Source organism: Erinaceus europaeus, chromosome 15, assembly GCF_950295315.1.
Source record: "Erinaceus europaeus chromosome 15, mEriEur2.1, whole genome shotgun sequence".
In the NCBI taxonomy this organism is placed as follows: domain Eukaryota; kingdom Metazoa; phylum Chordata; class Mammalia; order Eulipotyphla; family Erinaceidae; genus Erinaceus; species Erinaceus europaeus.
The window spans coordinates 27129207-27147566 of record NC_080176.1 but is presented as its reverse complement, the minus strand read 5'-3'; the positions used below and the strand labels follow the sequence as shown (position 1 = coordinate 27147566).

The 18360-nt window shown below is 54.8% G+C and overlaps 1 protein-coding gene across 10 annotated transcripts in view; it reads right to left on the bottom strand.

The window, feature by feature from the left end:
- Nucleotides 1-18360, bottom strand: part of CUX1 (cut like homeobox 1) — a 389471-nt gene that overhangs the window by 173316 nt on the left and 197795 nt on the right. For 6 of the 10 annotated variants that reach the window (XM_060173446.1, XM_060173445.1, XM_060173443.1 and 3 more), the window contains 4 exons: nucleotides 17944-18109; nucleotides 17534-17590; nucleotides 4357-4659; nucleotides 835-1023 (listed from right to left, as the gene is read on the bottom strand). The exons of 3 other annotated variants lie outside the window; for them this stretch is intronic. In XM_060173446.1, the coding sequence (XP_060029429.1) occupies nucleotides 835-1023; nucleotides 4357-4659; nucleotides 17534-17590; nucleotides 17944-18109 (715 nt within the window). The remainder of the gene's footprint in view (nucleotides 1-834; nucleotides 1024-4356; nucleotides 4660-17533; nucleotides 17591-17943; nucleotides 18110-18360) is intronic. One more of the 10 variants, XM_060173447.1, reaches the window with a different exon arrangement.

Below are 18360 nucleotides of genomic sequence, written 5' to 3'. Positions count from 1 at the left end.
CCAGATCCAGCGCTGCCTATGAAACCAAAGCATCGAGAAAGGAACGTTCTCGAAAGGACATGCTTTGGCATTTCCAGTCTGGGCGGCTTGAATAATGGAGGCTTCAGACTTGTTCTGAACCCCAGTCTCCTGGACCTCCAGATGCACTGGGCAGTGACGTCTCCAGGGAGCTGGCGCTCGGGGTCTGGGATGGGGAGTGGCGGGGAAAGTCCTGGACTCTCAGGCACAAGGTCCCGAGTTAGATCCTTGGCACCGCATGTGCCAGAGGGAGGCTGTGGTCCCCTTTTTCTCTCCCCTCTCTCTCTCTCTCATCAGTTAAGTCTTAAGAGAAGACAAAACTAAAGACCCTGCCATCCAACAGGACAAAAAAGCTAGTCACAGGTGGACATGGCGTGTGGCTGGTCACCTCTCAGTGACTGTCCCCTTCCCTTCAAGAATGAAGGTGTCCCGGGCCTCCAGGAGACTGAGACAGTGTTAAAGTGACCCTCCCAACAGGGCAGAAAAAGCTTTGGGGCTCAAACTTTTAAGAGGAAAAAGCCACCCCCGCCTCATCTCCTTTCTCATTCTCTTTCTCTCTCTGTTGTCACTGGAATTAAGCACCTGCATGATTCTTCCATCCCCAGTGCAATTCTTCCCCTTTTTTGTAAAGGATAGAAGGTGAGGTGAGTGGTGGAGAAAGAATGAGTGAGAGAGAGAGAGAGAGAGAGAGAGAGAGGGCGCAAAGAGGAGAGACACTGCAGAAACTGTTCCAGTAAAGCTTTCTCAAGCAGGTGTTCCTGGCCGGGGTCTCGAACCTGGGCCCTAGCACATGGAGACAGGGCAGGTGGGAGTCACCTTTCTTCTCCATACGCTTCATGTCCATGAGCTTCTCTACGTTGTTGGGGTCGTTGAGCCAGAGCTGCATTCGGACGAAGGGCTCCCGGCCCTTCAGGCTGAGCTTGTGCCAGGGCTTTGGCCGGGCCAGCAGGTCGGAGACGGAGCCCTGGGTCAGCCCCAGGATAGACTCCCCAAACAGGCGCTGACCTAGAGAGAGCACGAGAGAGGAGTCACCCAGGTGCCGGGAGGAGCAGCAGGCATCCAGGCTACAGGCAGACGCGGTCTGGGCACCCCTATGCACAGGGCAGGTGCGGTGGGTGGCGCCTGCAGACACCCCAATCGGCCGATGGTGTGTGTGTGTCCCTCCTGGAAGATGGCTCTGTCGCAAGGAGTGAACACGTCCTCCTCCCCACAACATGGACCAACCGGGGGGAGTCGGGCTGAGCAAGACCAGCCAGAAGGTGAAGAACAGATTGCAGAGGAGCCTGCTCCCTGACGGCTTGGAGAATCAAGGCAGAAAAGGGCTGTGCAGGGGCTCACATGGTTAAGCGCACACCTTACCATGCGCAGGGATGTGGGGTCAAGTCCCCGGTCCCCACCTGCACGGGAGAAGCTTCACAAGTGGTGAGGCAGGGTTGCAGGTGTCTTTCTCTGTCTCTCTCACTCTCCTTCCCTTCTTGATTTCTGTCTCTATCCAATAAAATAAAAGATATATATATATATATATATATATATATTTTTTTTTTTTTTTAAGATTTTATTTATTTATGAGAAAGACAGGAGGGGAGAGAGAGAAAGAACCAGACATCACTCTGGCACATGTGCTGCTGGGGATCGAACTCAGGACCTCATGCTTGAGAGTCCAATAATGCTTTATCCACTGAGCCACCTCCCAGACCACACTTAAAAAAATTTTTTTTTTAAAGATTTTATTTATTTTATTAATGAGGAAGATAGGAGGAGAGAGAGAAAGAGCCAGCCATCACTCTGGTACATGTGCTGCTAGGGACTGAACTCAGGACCTCATGCTTGAGAGTCTAGTTCCTTAGCCACTGAGCCACCTTCTGGACCACTAAAAAATATATGTAGTTTTAAAAATATTTATTTATTTATTCCCTTTTGTTGCCATTGTTTTATTGTTGTAGTTATTATTGCTGTTATTATTGATATCGTTGTTGTTGGATAGGTTGTTGGATCGAGCTGAGAGAAATGGAGAGAGGAGGGGAAGACAGAGAGGAAGAGAAAGATAGACATCTGCAGACCTGCTTCACCGCCTGTGAAGTGACTTCCCTGCAGGTGGGGAGCCGGGGGCTCGAACCAGGATCCTTATGACGGTCCTTGCGCTTTGCGCCACTTGTGCTTAACCCACTGCGCTACAGCCTAACTCCCTAAAAAATATTTTTTAAAAAAGGTTAGGGCTTCCCACTCAACCCTCTTCCATTAAGGTAAAAAAAAAAAAAAAGATTCACTTAATTTCTTTCATATGAGAGAGAGGTCAGAGTGCCTTTAAGGCATATGTGGTGCTGGGGATCGAACCAGGGGATTAGGTGTGCAAGCCCTGTACTCTACCAGTTGAGCTATCTCCTTAAATGCAACTTTCTCATTTACAGAGGCAGGGTGGTAGAGAGAGATGGAGAAGAGACACCCCAGCACTGCTCCACTGCTCATGGAGCTCCCCTAGTGTGTCTACAGTGTTCTCATGTAGTGCTTGGGCTTGAGAAGGTTAGTTGTCTGCCATCCCTGGATGTGGGTTTTGAAGGCCCTGAACCAGGTCAGCTGGGTGCTTGGGAGGGAGGATCATTTCTCCAACCAGACTGGGGACAAGTTCTTTCTGCAGTGAGGTCATTGCATTAAAAAAAAAAAAAAGACTAAAAAAAAAAAAAAGAATAAAAAAGGATTTATCTATTGAATATTTATTAACATGAGGGAGGGGGGAGAGAGAGCAAGAATGGGGCCAGGTGGTGGTGCACCTGGTTACATGCACACACTAAAGTGTGCAAGGACCTGGGTTCAAGCCCCTGGTCCCCACCTGCAGGGGTGAAGCTTCACGAGTGGTAAAGCAGAGTTGCAGGTATCTCTCTCCATTCTCCTCCCCTCTCAATTTCTCTCTGTCTCTACCCAATAGTAAATAAGTAAAAATATTTAAGAGAGAGAGATAATCAGAGCATCACTGTGGCAATGAGATGCCAGGAACTGAACTCCAGACTTGATGCTTGAGCGTCAGCAGGGCTCATTGGGCCACAAGGACAGGGCGGTGGTGGCTCAGTGCCATGACCTGTGGGCTCAGGAGCGCTGGGCTGTTCCTGGGGTCTACACAGCCTGGACTGCGGGGCTCAAGGGGATCCAAACCCCCTTCCTGGCAGCCTTTTCTCCTGGCAATGATGGCACCTCGGAGGCTCACAAAGCATCTCAGAGGGTAGAGCTGTGAAAGGCCCAGTGGGCACGGGGCCTGGCTCACCAGCCGGGGTAGCATGAGCAGGACCGAGGTGGTAGACAGGGGGACTGGCTCCAGGGCAGAGAAAGCCCCCAACTCAGGGAACATTCTCTCTGTAGCCTGTGGCCTGTCCTATTTGTGAACTTTCTCTATCTCTGTAAATGACGCGCAAGGGACTGAACTTAGGGCCTGTTGCCTCCCAGCCCAAATTTTATTTTATTTATTTTTCCAGAGCCCTGCTCAGCTCTGGCTGATGGTGGTGCTGGGGATTGAACCTGGGACTGTCTGAGTCTCAGGTAGGAGAGTCTTCCTACATCACCATTATATGCCAGCTGTCCTGCCTCCTCCTGCCTTCCTTCTAGTGGGTTTTGTGCATTGTGATACTCTAAGAGACCTCGCTTGCCTGTTTGTCCCCTCCTCCCCATTCTTTTTATTCTCCCTGCAGAGTGAGATGATTCTTGATGGGCTTTTGTATCTGTGTGATACCACTGCTCACTCTCTCATCTGTCTGTCTGATAGTGGGTGCGAGTCAGAGAAGGAGAGAGACAAAAGGAGTGGTCCAGGACGTGGCGCAGTGGATAAGGCATTGGACTCTCAAACATGAGGTCCCGAGTTGAATCCTGGCAGCACATGTACCAGAGTGATGTCTGGTTCTTTCTCTCTCCTCCTATCTTTCTCATTCATAAATAAAATCTTAAAGAAAAAGAGCAATAAACTTTGTTAAAAAACAAAAAAAGACAGACAAAAGGAGAGACCACGGCATTGCTCTATCACTCATGAAGTTTCCCCTCTGTGCAGTGCTCCCAAGTGGGAGCTGGGGAGCTCGAACCCAGGTTCTGGGGCACGGTGATGCTCTACAGGGTGAGCCATTTCCCACCACTCACCCCCAATTATTTATTTATTTATTTTAGAGAGAGAGAGATGCAAGAAGAAGAGAGACACTACAGCCCTGCTCCACCATCCAGGCAGATGCCTCGGTGCTCATGCTGCCAGGGCTCATAGCCATGGCCTGGTGCCCGGGAAGGTGTGTGTTCTACCCATCGAGCCATCTGGCCCTGCCTTAGGCCCTTCTGTCTTTCCAATTTAGAGCCCTGCCCCCGACCTACCGAGGTTGTTGTCCGTCAGCACCTCCTTCACCCTCTTGGTGATGCCGTAGGTGTCCAGCTCCGGGGACATGGCCACCAGCTCCTGGATGCTGAGGGCCGAGTGTCCAGAAAGGGGCAGCGGGGTGGCGGGCTGGGAGTCAGGGGCGGGCGCGTCGCCGGCGTCGGGGGGCTTGCCGTCCTTGCCTGTCTCGATGGCGGGGCAGGGCTGCTGCACCAGCTCCGTCAGGCTCTTGACCGACTCGCTGGAGCTCATGGGTGACTCAGGCGCAGGGCTGCAGCTGGCTGAAGTCTTTGGGGTGCTCTCTGCAAGGCAACAGAAGGTGGCTCAGACAGCACATCCTGACCCTTGGCGGCTCTCAGGCCCCCAGAGCTTCCCAATGAGGGCAAACTCCTGCCCACATTTAAAAGGTGGAAACCTTTTAAATGTGAAAATAGCAGTGGCCACAGGAAAATCGGGTTCAACACAAGGTTCGGGAAGGCTCAACACAACGGTCTGTCCAATTAACTGCGAGCCCGTGTCTCTCCTGAGGGGCTGTATTTCCAAGGTCCCGGGGGCACCACAGGGGTGGGGGAGAGAGTTTTGGGCTGTAACGCCTGAGGCTCTGAGGCCCCAGGTTCAATCCCTGGCACCACTATAAGCCAGAGCGGAGCAGGGCTCTGGTCCCTGCCTCTCACTGAAACAAATCTTAAAAACGAGGAGGAGGGGGAGGAGGAGAAAGAGGAACATGTTGGCTAGATAAGAAGGTTGCAGTCTGAGTCTGTCTGAGGCTCTCAGAACAAAGTGAATACACAAAGTATTTTATTTCAGTAATATTTTTTTTATGTAGGGACAAGGAATGAACAAGGGCCTCATGCGTTTGTGTCCTGAGTGGTCTTCCTGACACAATTATTCTCTTCCATATGCTTAGAAAGTGACAACCTACAGCCCTGCCCCACCATCCATGGGGCTCCCCGGGTGCTGTCCATGGTGCTGAGACAGGAGAGACCCCCACAGCCCTGCTCCACCCCCCTGTGCATGGTGCTGCAATGTGGTGCTAAGGACCAATCAGGGCTTTACTCCCAGCTCTACCGATGATCTATTTCCTAGTGTAGCGCTTTTTTTTTAACACTCAATTATTGATCTACGTTGCCTGTGGTCTATGGTTTTGGAAATACTATTTTAAAGGTTAATTTGTTCACTGAGAAAAAACAGAATCTGCTCGGCACCTGCCTCGATGGGGATTGAACTCAGGACCTCATGCATGCAAGTTCTATGCTCTACCACGATACTACCTGCCAGATGCTCCTGACATGGCATTTCAAAGGACAGCTGCCCCTGCTGTGGGGCACCCCAGGAACCGAGATCCCTAATGGGAGGATGTGCCCGAGACTCTGGGGGGACCCCCAGACCTGTTGGAGGGACCACAGGTGGGGTCTGGTCCTCTGCCAGAATGGGGGAGGCGGTTCTGGAGGCTGTCTATACCACAGCGGGGTCACCCTACAGGACAGAACCAACTCATGGAGCCAAGTGGGGGGAGCCTGACCCCACCCCTCCTGTCCCAGGGAGGGCCCCCGTTGTTTTGGTGCTAGGGGTCCCTCTGCTCTCATCAGGGCACCCAGAGAGACGGCTCAGGCTCGTCCTAACCCCCAGATGGATGGACAGAGGGACCCTGCCAGTCAGTTGGATGCCAAGTGACCCCGTGCCTGTGTCTACCATGGGGCCAGGTGTACCTATGAGCCCCCCCCCACTGGGTGCCAGGTGCTGTTACACGGACTTGAGGACTCCAGGCATGACGAGCTCAGTGTGCACATGGCTGGCGGCCCCCAACATTAGATGGGAGATGCAAGGCGGGCCAGGCTCTGCCTGGTGGCATCCCCAGGTGCCTAATTCACAGCTTAGGATGACACCACACTGATCTCAGGGATGCATGCGGCATCCCAGATCCCGGCGGGGGTGGGGGGAGCTGTGCACAAAAGCCTGGAGGGGGCCAACTCCCACCATGAGCTGTGAGCCTGTGGGGGGGGGCCCTCAGTCAGCAGGACCCTGTTTCCTCAACCCGGCAAACCAGAGAAACAGGGGCTGGGTGGGGTCCACCAGGTAGGCCCCTACCTGCAGGGGGGAGCTCCCCACCCCCACTGCTTTCTGTCTCTACCAGAAAAGATTTAAAAAAAAAATAGCCACAGGGAACGGGACCAAGCCCCAGCGTTAAGCCTAGTGGCAAGTAAACAAGAGAGAGAGAGAGAGAGAGAGGGAGAGGGAGAGAGAGAGAGAGGGAATGGCACACCCAGCTAAATGCACACAGTAACATACTAAATGCACACAGTAACATGCTAAATGCACATAGTAACATGCAGAGACCTGCACAGGCCCTGGGTTCAAGCTCCCACTCCCCACGTGCAGCAGGGACACTTCACAAGTGGTGGAGCAGGTCTGCAGTGCCTATCTCTCCCTGTCTCCCTCCTCTCCTCTCGGAATTTCTCTCTGTCCTATCAAATAAAATTGGGGGGGGCTCAGGAAAATGGCCACCGGGAGCAGTGGATTGAAACATAGCCCAGGCACCGAGCCCCAGTGATAATCCTGCTGGCACGTGAGAGAGAATATACATAAAGAAATCCCCCAGTGAAGGGGCCAGGCAGTGGTGTACCTGGTTGAATGCCTACGTTACAGCACACGAGGACCTGGGTCCTCGCCTGCAGAGGGGAAGCTTCATGAGCAGTGGAAGAGTGCTATATGTGTCTGTCTCTCTCCCTCATCTCCCCTTCTCTCTCAATTTCTCTGTCAAACGAAATCAATAATATCCCCTGTGAAAGATGGCAGAGAGGCAGGTGCACGAGATGCAGATGACCCAGATCAACTCTGAGGCACAGTGGGTTCTCCGGAGCAGACCCTTTCTCTCTGCTCAGCCTGGGCCGCTCCCCAGCCAGACAGATGCAGCCCACACGGTTCTGACGATCGTAGCGGGACCGTGCCCAGTCAGCCACACTCGGCTGGCAGCCCATCTGTCTTGCTCATGCCCCACAGGCTCCTTCCTCCTTGGCATTGTGTCCTCACCCACCCATGTCATGAGGCGAGGTCGGAGCCCCCACTGCCTGGCAGACAGACGACCCCCACATCCTCCGGGACGGTGCTGGGGGACAGAACCTCCCTTCCAGGCCCCCATTCCGCCATCACTCTCACGCTTGCAGACACATTTGTCCCAAGAGGCCTTGGAAGGGGCCGGCGACACAGCTCACTCAGATGGTGTGCTGCTTTGGGAGGCTTTCTGATGTCTGGACTGTGTAGAGCCGGGCCCCTACTGCGCTGGCGGGGGGAGGCTTCAGTGCTGGGGGTTCTTCCTCTGTCTACATGAGAAGAAAGGAAGAAAGAGAGGGGCCAGGCGATGGTGCACCTGGTTAAGTGCACACAGTACAGTGTGCAAGGACCTGGGTTCAAGTCCCTGGTCCCCACCTGCAGGGGGAAAAGCTTCACAAGTGGTGAAGCAGGGCTGCAGGCGTCTCTCTCCCTATCTCCTCTCCTCTCAATTTTTCTTAGTCTCTATCCAATAATAAATAAATAAAAATACTCGAGAGAGAAAGAGAGATTGAGAGGGGGAGACAGAGATGGAGAAGGGGCCGGTGGTAGCACTCTGGAATAAGTGCACATAGTACTAAGCGCAAGGACCCGCGCAAGGATCCCAGTTTGAGCCTTTGGTTCCCCACCTGCAGGGGGGGATCGCTTCACAGGCAGTGAAGCAGGTCTGCAGGTGTCTTTCTTTCTCTTGCCTTCTCTGTCTTCCCCATGGCTCTCAATTTCTCTCTGTCCTGTGAAAGAAAAAAAAAAAAAAAGGAAAAAGGAAAAAAATGGCCATAGGAGCAGTGGATTCATAGTGCTGGTACTGAGCCCCAGAGATAACCCTGGAGGCAAAGAGAGGGAGAGAGAGAGAGAGAGAGAAGAAGAAGAAGAAGAAGAAGAAGAAGGAGGAGGAGGAGGAGGAGGAGGAGGAGGAGAAGGAGAAGGAGAAGGAGAAGGAGAAGAAGAAGAAGAAGAAGAAGAAGAAGAAGAAGAGGAAGAAGAAGAATGTGAGGCCTTTGAAGGAGGCCAGGAGGCAGCTCACTCAGTGAAGCGAGAGCTTTGCCAGGGGCAAGGCCCTGGGTTTGAGCACGTCACCACAGTAGTCCACAGGGCAACGGTTGCGGCCTCTCTCTCCGTTTCTCTAGTAGGGAATGAAAGAATCGGGGGCCAGGAGGCAGCTCACGCAGGGAGAGGGCACCCTTTCCCACCCACGAGGATCCGGTTGGAGCCCCAGACCACCACATGGGAGCACCGTGCAAAAGCAGTAGCTTCACTGCTGGTGGAGCTGTGCTGTGACACCTCTCTGCCACTCACTTCTACGGAGGCAGGAGGAGGTGAGGGAGGGGCTTCAGCTCTGCCTGTAGTTTCTTATAAAAGAGGGTCCCTGTGGGCTGAGTATCACGGGGGTCATCTCTGGGGCTTAGTGCCGGCACTAGGAATCTACTGTTCCCTGCGACCTCTTTTCCCTTTGATTTTTTATTGGATAGGACAGAGAAATTGAGAGGGAAGGGGACACAGAGAAGAGACACAGAGAGTGACCTGCAGCCTTGCTTCAGTACTCACAAAGCATCCCCCCTGCAGGTGGGGGCCGGGGGCTCGAACCCTGGTCCTGGTGCATGGCAACATGTGCACTCAACTGGGTGCGCCAATGCCCGACCCTCATTCTCCCTTCTTTATGTTAACATGTTGACATGTTGCATTGCTGGGGCCTCATGTGCGTGAGATGCTAGCACTTCTGGGCCAAGCTTTTCATGCATATATATATTTTAAAGATTTATTTAGGTCTTAATGGGGGAAGGGAGAGTCAGAACAACACTCTGCAACATGTGATGCTGGGGACTGAACCCAGGACCTTGTACTTGAGAGCCTGATGCCTTCTCTGTTGTGCTACCCCCTGGGCTGCTGCACTGACACTTAGAATCAATTATCATTATTATTATTTACCAGAGTGCCACTCAGCTCTGACTACTGGCAGAGCTGGGGCCTGACCCTGCTCACGTACAAGCCCTATGCCACCTCCCAGGTGCCCAGTCACCAAGTCTCAAGCACCTACTCTATGCCCTGCACATGGGCACAAAAGACCCCGGGCCCAATCTTGAGGGACAAAGACCCATGTCTGCCGTGCATGCCTGAGGCGCCCGGCTGGGCGCCACCTGCAGAAGCTGTCCCTGGGACCCTGTCTCCAGGGTCTTGCCTGAATGCCTCTTATTGGAAAGACACAGGAAGCACAGAGAGACAGGGTCCCTGAGGGTCATGGCCGCACCATCTCTGGCATAGCAGGCAAACAGCAGTTGCCGACAATTTCCGGAGGGGCTGACTGACTGCAGGGACCAATGGGCACCCTGCCCCCTGGCCAGCTCCAGCAATCACCCCGATTCCACTCGACAAGCATGTGAGCAGTCGGGGTGACGCTGGCTCTGACGGTCTCGGGAGTAGGGAGTCAGTCGAGTTCTGTGCCGAGAAGTAATTATTTTAAGTGACATTTTTACTGCTGGCACACCATAAGGCGAGCTGTGCCTTCAAAGGACAAGTCGCTGAAACAAAATGACAGGGTACTCGGTGACATTCTGACAAGAACCCAAACACCATTTAACTGGTTTTAGACTCTGAGCCCAGGGCCTAGCCAAGAAGATTCTGAAAAGACTAAACAGACAGATAGGCCTGGAGAGATGGGGGGGGGGGGTGAGAGAGGACCTGGGGTGCTGGGGAGGGGTGGAGGGAACCCCAGGCGGTAGGCAGGAATCAGCAGCTGCTGGAGGCAAGAGGAGGTACAGAAGGTTCTGGAATCCCAGGTGCTGGTGCCCGGTGGCCTGGAGGGTCCAGCCTGCCCAGGAGGCCTTTTGGGGCACGATGGCTCCTGAGGTCACACAGGGTGGCCATGGGCATGGAGGGTCACTGCTGAGGTTGAGAACTAGGGGTGTCGCTGCTGAACCTGGGGGTCTGACAGGGCTGAGATGGGATGCCCAGGGGACACTGAAGCAGAGGCCGAGGTGGGGAAAGGTGAAGGGGGCACCCCAGCTGGCTATGGCTTGGGGTGTGGGGAGGGGACTTCAGCTGACACAAAACTGTCCCATCAGTTAAAGAGAAGAGACACCCTATGCAGGGTCACCTAGATGCGCAGAGGCCAGGAGAAAGCAGAGGGGCTGCCAGGTGGTGGTGTCCGGGAGCTTGACTCTAAGGGGCGGGGGTAGGGGCACGCTCATGGAGAGAAGTAGCTGAGGTTTTTGTGCATCCCAGCAGAGGGGCTGGGGGCAGGGCATGCCCAGGGAGTGCAGGTGACTCAGCTTCCTCCACCCCTCATTTCCCCAGGGGGACAGAACTCTAGGAACTGAGTCCACTCCGCTGACCTGAGCTGGGCCTGACTGTAGGGGTTGGGGATGGACATCTCTCCTACTTGTCACCAGACTCTCTTTCAGCAGGACTCCATTCCCCCAGTGGGCATGCTCCCCCTCCCCGCCCCCTCTGGTTCTTAGATGGACAGGAGAGACACCACAGCACTGTTCCACCATTCTTGTGATGGCTGGGGGCTTGAACCCAGGTTCTCAAACTTGGTAGTGTGTGTGTGTTCTATGGGTGAGCTATCTCTCCATCTCTCTCTTGGGAGTTTCAACTGGCTCTGGACTCAACAGGACCCCCCGCCCAAGCGGAGCCTGCACAATTCAATGCCACAGCCCCCCCCACCCCCGCCCCGTGGAAAGCATGGAAGGCTGGGGGGGGGCACAGTTGGGACTGATGTGAGGACCGGCTCGCACCCCTACCCCACCCGCCCTGACACAAGGGGGACAGGATGTTGCACACAGAGTCTAAGCGGCTATTCCCGTGATGGGGACCCAGAAGCCACCAGTGCGATGGCTCCACTGTGCTCAGAGGTTAGTCACTGCATATGCACAAGGTGCTCTGGGACCCTGCGGAGACCCGGGGTGCGGTGTGGGGGCCTCTCCTATTCTGGGGGTCCATTTGGGGTTCACCACCCAGACCTCTAAGGGTCAGAGGGACTTCTGTTCTGAGGGCTCCTGTTCCCCTGCTCTGACTAGAGGTTCTGTTCCCCCATGTTCTGTCCCCCATGCTGGACACAAGAGTTCACCTGTGCCCCAGGGGCGACCTGGCCCCTCTGATTTTCTCTGTCAAGGGCCTGGTGGGCAGAGAGTGAGGGGATATTCCTTAGAGGTTCCAGGGTGGCTCCCTGACTCCCAGTAAGAGTGACAGAAGTTGGGGGCGGGAAGCTGCCCTCCTCCCAGACATTACTGGGGACTAGGACCCATGGCTCTGTGCAGCTCCCTGCCCCACCCCCACCCCCACTCTCTCCCCAGTTGTGGCAAGGCCGTGGAGGCCTGGGGAGCAATCCGTCATCCTCCACTGGCTGCAGTCCCTTCTCCCTGCTGATTATTTGCATATTAATCTCGCACTGGAACGTGTGGCACGCAGGGGGTGCCGGGGGACTATCAGACGTCAGCCTGCTGATGGGCTAATTAATTAGAACATCTCCTGCCGCCCCCAGGGAGCCTCTCTGGACAGACCTTCCCCCAAGGGGGAGTAACCACTACTCTCCCCTGGGCTGTTTTTTCTACAGCTTCATGGGGAGGTCTGTCATAGGTGTGTGTATGGGGGGGGGGGTCAGCCCCCCAGGCTTCAGGGAGAGAGCAGGGAGGCTGTGCTCCTCTGCCCCTGCTACAGCTTTCGAGAAAGTTCCCTGATGGCCCGGAACCCACGCTCCCATGTCAGGGGGACCTTAATTGCCAAGTGGGCGCAGAAGGCAGCCCAGATGCCTTATTTAGGAGCGGGATGACAGGCTAATTCGGGCCCTCGCCCAGCAGCCCGGCCCAGCACCTGCCAATCGCTCCTGGGGCTATATTTAGGGCTGGCTTTCCAGAGGGAAGAGCCCAACATGGAGCCTTGTCAGGGCCGCTGAGGGGGGCTCTGGGCCTGTTCTGTCCAGGGCTCCCCCTCCCAGGGCAGCGGAGTTGGTTCAGGAATCATTGGTAGGGAGGGAGGGATGCCAGCTAAAGGGGGTTCAGAGTATTAAGCACCATCTCTGGCTACCAGCAGTGCCTGGGATCGAACCTGGGATCTTTTGCACAAAAGTCCAGTGTGCTGCCACTATGCTGTCTCCCCGGCCCTGACACCTCTCTGTGCATCCTTTTCTCAGCCCGTGAGTTAGTCCTTAGGCCCACAGTCGCCTCTGACTGCCCTTCCTCTGAGTCTTGTCCTCAATCCAAGGGAGGGGAGAGATTTCTCCCACTCAGTGACCAAGGAGGGAGTTTGAGGGACAGAGACTTGAGTCTCATGATCCCCACTGGCCCAGGAGTCAAGGTCTGCAGCCCCTCACAGGGCTGACCTACTTCTGCCCACAGAGCTGAAGGCCTAGTGGTCCAGTGTACCATGAACACTGCTGGCCAAGGTGGGTGGGGATGGGGATGGGAGGCGAGCTGTGCCACAGCTGAGAGCCTCCCTGAGCAGGGACCTGGGGGTAGAGGCCTCTTGGGAGCCCAACAAGATACAGAGCACGGCCACCTCTGCCTCGCCCCTAGATGGCTCAGCAGTGACCTGCAGTGCTTCACGAGAAAGCTCACCATTGGGGGTGGGGGTAGATAGTATAATGGTTATGCAAACAGATTCTCCTCATGCCTGAGGCTCCAAAGTCCCAGGTTCAAGCCCTCGTACCACCATAAGCCAGAGCTGAACAATCCTCTAGTAAAAAACAAAAACGGAGTCGAGCAGTAGTGCAGCAGGTTAAGCGCACATGGCGTGAAGTGCAAGGACAGGCATAAGGATTCTGGTTCGAGCTCCTGGCTCCCCACCTGCAGGGGAGTCTCTTCACAGGTGGTGAAGCAGGTCTGCAGGTGTCTATCTCCATTCTCTGTCTCCCCCATCTCTCTCTATTTCTCTCTGTCCTATCTAACAACGATGACATCAATAACAACAATAATAACAACAATAAAAAAACAAGGGCAATAAAAGGGAAAATAAAAAACAAAACCAAACAAACAACAACAACAAAACTCACCACTAGGGGCTCCTAAGCCAAGCCACCCAAGGCCCTGGGTTCTATCCCTGGTACTTCTACCACCCGCCAGAGTGAGCGGCTGATCCTCTGGCCTGTCGTGAAATGAAACTCGTCTCAAAAAAGACAAAAAGAAAAAGACTTGGGTCAGCATTAAGGAGACAACATCTGGAGGGGAGGTGGCTTTTCTGAGATGCCTGCTGGGACTCCGGGGCCGCCGTCACGGACAAATGTGCAGGTGGCAGAAGAGGCTGGGAGACAACCAGAGGCTGCCCACTGTGTGCGCATGCCTATACGTCTGCGTCCAGCCAGCCTGCCACCTGTGACAGGCAGGTCACCTGCTCCTGGCACTGCCTCAGTGCAGGGTCCACTCCATCTCCTCTCTGCTTTCATGATTCGCTGGTTTCATGAAACATGCACACACGCACACATGCACGTGGTGCTAGGGAGTGAACCCAGGGCGTTAGGTGCTCTAACCACTGAGCAATCTCCCTGGCCTCTGCCCCAGCCTCCCTATGGCCTGCAGCCCCATACTAGTCACAGCCCAGGGTGAGGGAGGATGGCAGATGGGGACACTCAGTCTAGGCACTCAGAGAAGCCTGTTGTTACATATGACGCTCTCAAGAAAGTAACACTTGAAGACAGTCCTAACCTCTCTCCTGACGACAGGAGAGAAGAAAGAAGAAGCCCCCCCCCCCCCCCCCGAGAGTGGTGGGACCACGCAGGCATATGGAGTCACAGTGAAGCCCCAGCAGTAAAGGATAAACCAAACCAAACCAAACCCAACAATGATTAGAATCATGGTTTTGGGAAAGGATGAAGCCATGACCACTGTCTCTGATTGCCTGCTATTCCTTGGCCCAGAGCGCTGCTCCGCTCTGGCTTCTGGGGGTCCTGGCATTGAACTTGGGACATTGGAACCTCAGGATGCAAAGTTTCTCCCTTGGCTCTGCAACTAGTTTAAAAAAAAAATTCAAATCTTGTAAAAGCACCGAATCAGGCGCTTTGTCTGCTTCAGGCAGTGTAGTGGGGTGGTGTGGAGGGCCCCGTCCCCTCCTCCCCCTCCCCGTGATGCTGCCACACGGCGCACTTATTGATGGGAGTTTGGGGTGGGGGAACCCCCACCATGCGATGCCTGGGCCCAAACTTGAGACCTCATGCCTGGGAGTCCAGCTCTTTATCCACAGTGCCACCACTGGGCAGCTGTTATTATTTGTCACCAGGGCTTCAAACCTGTGTGATTCCACTGCTCCCAGCAAATTCTTTTACTTTCTTTTTTGCCCAGAAAGAGGATGAGAACAGGGGCAGAGACCACAGCATCTCTCTACTGCCCATGAAGCTCCCCTTTGCTGAAGAACCAGTGCGTCCTCTGGCAGCGCGGGGCTCAAACCCGGTCCTTGTGCGTGGTGTCCTGTTTGCTCTACTCAGTGAGCCCTCTCCTGGTCACCTTGAAATTATGGCCTTTAGCTTCCTGTACCTCCTTTTCTGTCATCAACACACTCTGGGCCTATAGCTCTCAGACAGAAAGGCTAAAAGGGTCAGAGAGACAGAGACAGAGACAGTACAGTACTGAAGCTTCCTCCAATGCCATAGTGCCTCCTATGTTGGTGCCAGGGCCTCACGGCCAGCAGGTGCCCTCCCAGCTGGGCTATGTCATAAATGGGCTGGAACCCTCTGGCCTCCTTACTCCCTCAAGGACCTGAGGGCCCTTAATGACACCCAGCGCCACTAGCCCCATGGCTGGGCCCTACTGAGCTCTCCTGATCCTGAAACTCATGGGCTGGCTGGACCCACAGAGCATCAGGGGCACCCCCCATGCCCCAGTCAGCATTCTGCCTGGCACACAGTGTGCCCATTCCTCCCTCCCTCCCGCCACCCTGTTGCCATGGTAACAACACACCAGGGTCAGGCCCACTCAGCGCCCAGCTCCCTGTGGCTGAGGCTGCCCAGGGCGGCAGAGCCAACCTTGTCACCAATATTCAGGAAGGACCTGGCTCCCGCAGCCATCTGGTCTACTGCTCCGAGCTGCCCTAGAGCACCACACTGTTCTCAATCTGGGGGTCTCTGTGGGGTGGAATGGGGGGGGTGTCTCAGTGGCTGTGGTGAAAACAAGGAACCAGAAGGTTCTGGGAACCCAGGGGCCAAAGGCCATTCTCCCCTGTATTGGAGGGGGGGAGTGGAGTTGAGTTTTGGTTCTGTTCTCCAGAGCCCTGCTTGGCCCTGGCTGCTGGTGTCGGGGATTGAACCTGGGATGTGGGAGCCCAGGGTGGAAGAGCTGTCCCTGGGCTTTCAGGCCATCCAGGAAGGTTCTGGAGTCTCCTCCGAGATTCACCAGCCCTGGGGAGGGAGGCTAAGGCAGAGAATTCTCTGCATTTTGACAGGCACTTCCTGGTCTACAGAGCTCTCTTCCACCACCAGGGTCATGCTACGCTTGGCTGTGTGTCTGCACTGCTCCTCCTATATTTGTCTTTAAAAAATTTTTTTTTTTTTTGCCTCTAGGGTTATTGCTGGGGCTCAGTGTCTGCACCATGAAGTCACTGCTCCTGGAGGCTATTTTTTTCCTCTTTTGTTGCCCTTTTTTTAAAAAAATTATTGTTGTAGTTATTATTATTATTGTTGTTGATGTTGTTCGTTGTTGGATAGGACAGAGAGAAATGGAGAGAGGAGGGGAAGACAGAGAGGGGGAGAGAAAGACAGACACCTGCAGACCTGCTTCACCACTTGCGAATCGGCCCTCCTGCAGGTGGGGAGCTAGGGGCTCGAATTGGGGACCCCTATGCCGGTCCTTGCGCTTTGCGCCACATGTGCTTAGCCCACTGCGCCACCGCCTGACCCCCCAAAATATATTATCTTTACTTATTTATTAGACAGAGACAGCCAGAAATTGAGAGGGAAGGGGGGTGATACAGAGGGAGAGAGACAGAGAGACACCTGCAGCCCTGCTTCACCACTTGCAAAGCTCTCCCCTTGCATGTGGGGACCGGGGGCTCGAACCCAGATCGTTGTGCATTGTAACATGTGTGCTCAATGAGATGCACAACCATCGGGCCCTATTTTTTCTCATAGAAGATGAAAGACATGGACAGACAGAGGGAGAAAGAGACAGAGAGAAGGAAAGGTACCTGCAGCCCTGCTCCGCTGCTCATGCAGCCCCCCACCCCCCACAGGTGGGCACTGGGGGCTGATATCTGATGACTGTAAAAAATGGCGACTAATCCCTAGCACTGCAAAAACGGTGTCATCTGTTTTCCATCTACACCTGCCTCCATGGGTGGCCAACACTATATCGTTTCTTCTCCAAAACAGAAGATTCCGGGTGCATCTGGGTGACAAGTCTAGCAGATGGAGACTTGTCTCAAGTGGCCTCCCCCAGGGCTCTGTTCTGGCTCCTACGCTATTTAATATTTACATCAATGACCTTCCAGAAACTTCTTCAAGGAAGTTCTTCTACGCCGATGACATCTGCTGTGCAACTCAGGCATCCAAGTTCGACATCCTTGCAAACGCTGATGTGTGTGCTCAACCAGGTGCACCACTGCCTGCCCCCGGCCCCAGCTCTTGTTTCTAAGATGGCATTCCTCTGGCCACCACAGAGACACGAGCAAGTGGTCTCATAGTCACCTCATCCTGGGGGACACAGAAGAGACCCTCCATTCTGGAAGCTTCAGATGCTGGCTGTCTGACGCAGGTTCCTCAAGAGTTTACAGATAATCCACTAGTTTACAAATAGCACTCAGGACAGTGGCTGAGAGGAAGAGACAGCCTCTCTGCTAGGGCTTCTGACTTCAATCCGAACTGAGCTAGAATGTGGGAAATTTCCTGTCTTATTAGGGGTGGGGGGCAGAGTTTGGATCTTAAAAAAATACTGAAACACACACCTGCCTCTTTATGCCACAGGCACGGGCTGGGGGAGGGGCAGCAGGGGGGCCTCACACCTGGCTTTGCCCGACTTTGCAACAGGCTTGGAGGAGACAGACCTGGTCTGCCAGGAGCTTGACGGGGGGAGGGGGGGAGGGCAGGGCTTCAGCCCAGTGGATCTCCAATTGAGGGGGGGTCCCTTGTGTCTCCCTGCTACAGACTGGAGGGCAGGTCGCCATAAGAGGCCAGTGGTCTCCCCAGAGCAGCAGGGGGGTCTGGTTAGTTACCTGAGCTCACACAGCCGTGCTGCAGGGGGTCCTGGAGTGACGTCACAGAGTGGATGACTGGGGAGAGAAAGTGCGTGCAGTTAGACGGGCAACACCTCAGTATGGGACGTAGAGGGCTATATCCCCACGCACAGGGAAAGCCTGAGGGGTGTCTACAAGGGCACAGGCTGCCAGGGTCCCCCAGGGGGTGAGGGAGCAGGGGGCTGGTCTCCACCCCTCCCTGTGGCACCGCTGCCTACTCTTTCCTGGGCCCTGATTTAGCTCTTGACTTTTCTCTCTGTTTATGCAAACAGCATTTCCTTAATTGGGAACTCATTTTCCACTGCTTATAAAATTAGCCAGGCATTTGCAATCTCCTCTCTCCTGTCTCTGCTGCCCGGGCCCCCTCCCCCGGCCCCGGCCCCCGTTACCTGGCCCTGGCTGCTGGCCCTGCACAGGCAGGACGCCCTGGCCCAGCTCACCATTGAGCCAGAGCTGCATCCGGATGAAGGGCTCGCGGCCCTTCTGCGTCAGCTTGCTCCACGGCTTCGGCCGTGACAGCATGTCACTCACGCTGCCCTGGGACAGGCCCAGCACCTGGGGGGGGGGGAGAAACACACACACACACACACATCAGGGATTCAGCCAAGGGTGGGGTGGAGCGTGCAAGGTCATGGCTGGGCACATGCTGGACACTGGGCGTTGTGGTCAAGTCACAGCCTCCGGCTCCCAGGAGGCCGGCGTTCTGTGACGGTAGAGGGGCGATCCCCAGGGCCTGGGTCCCAAGGCTGAGGTGCTGGGTGAGGGGACAAGGGACAAACATGAGGGAGGGGCAGGCATTGGGAAAC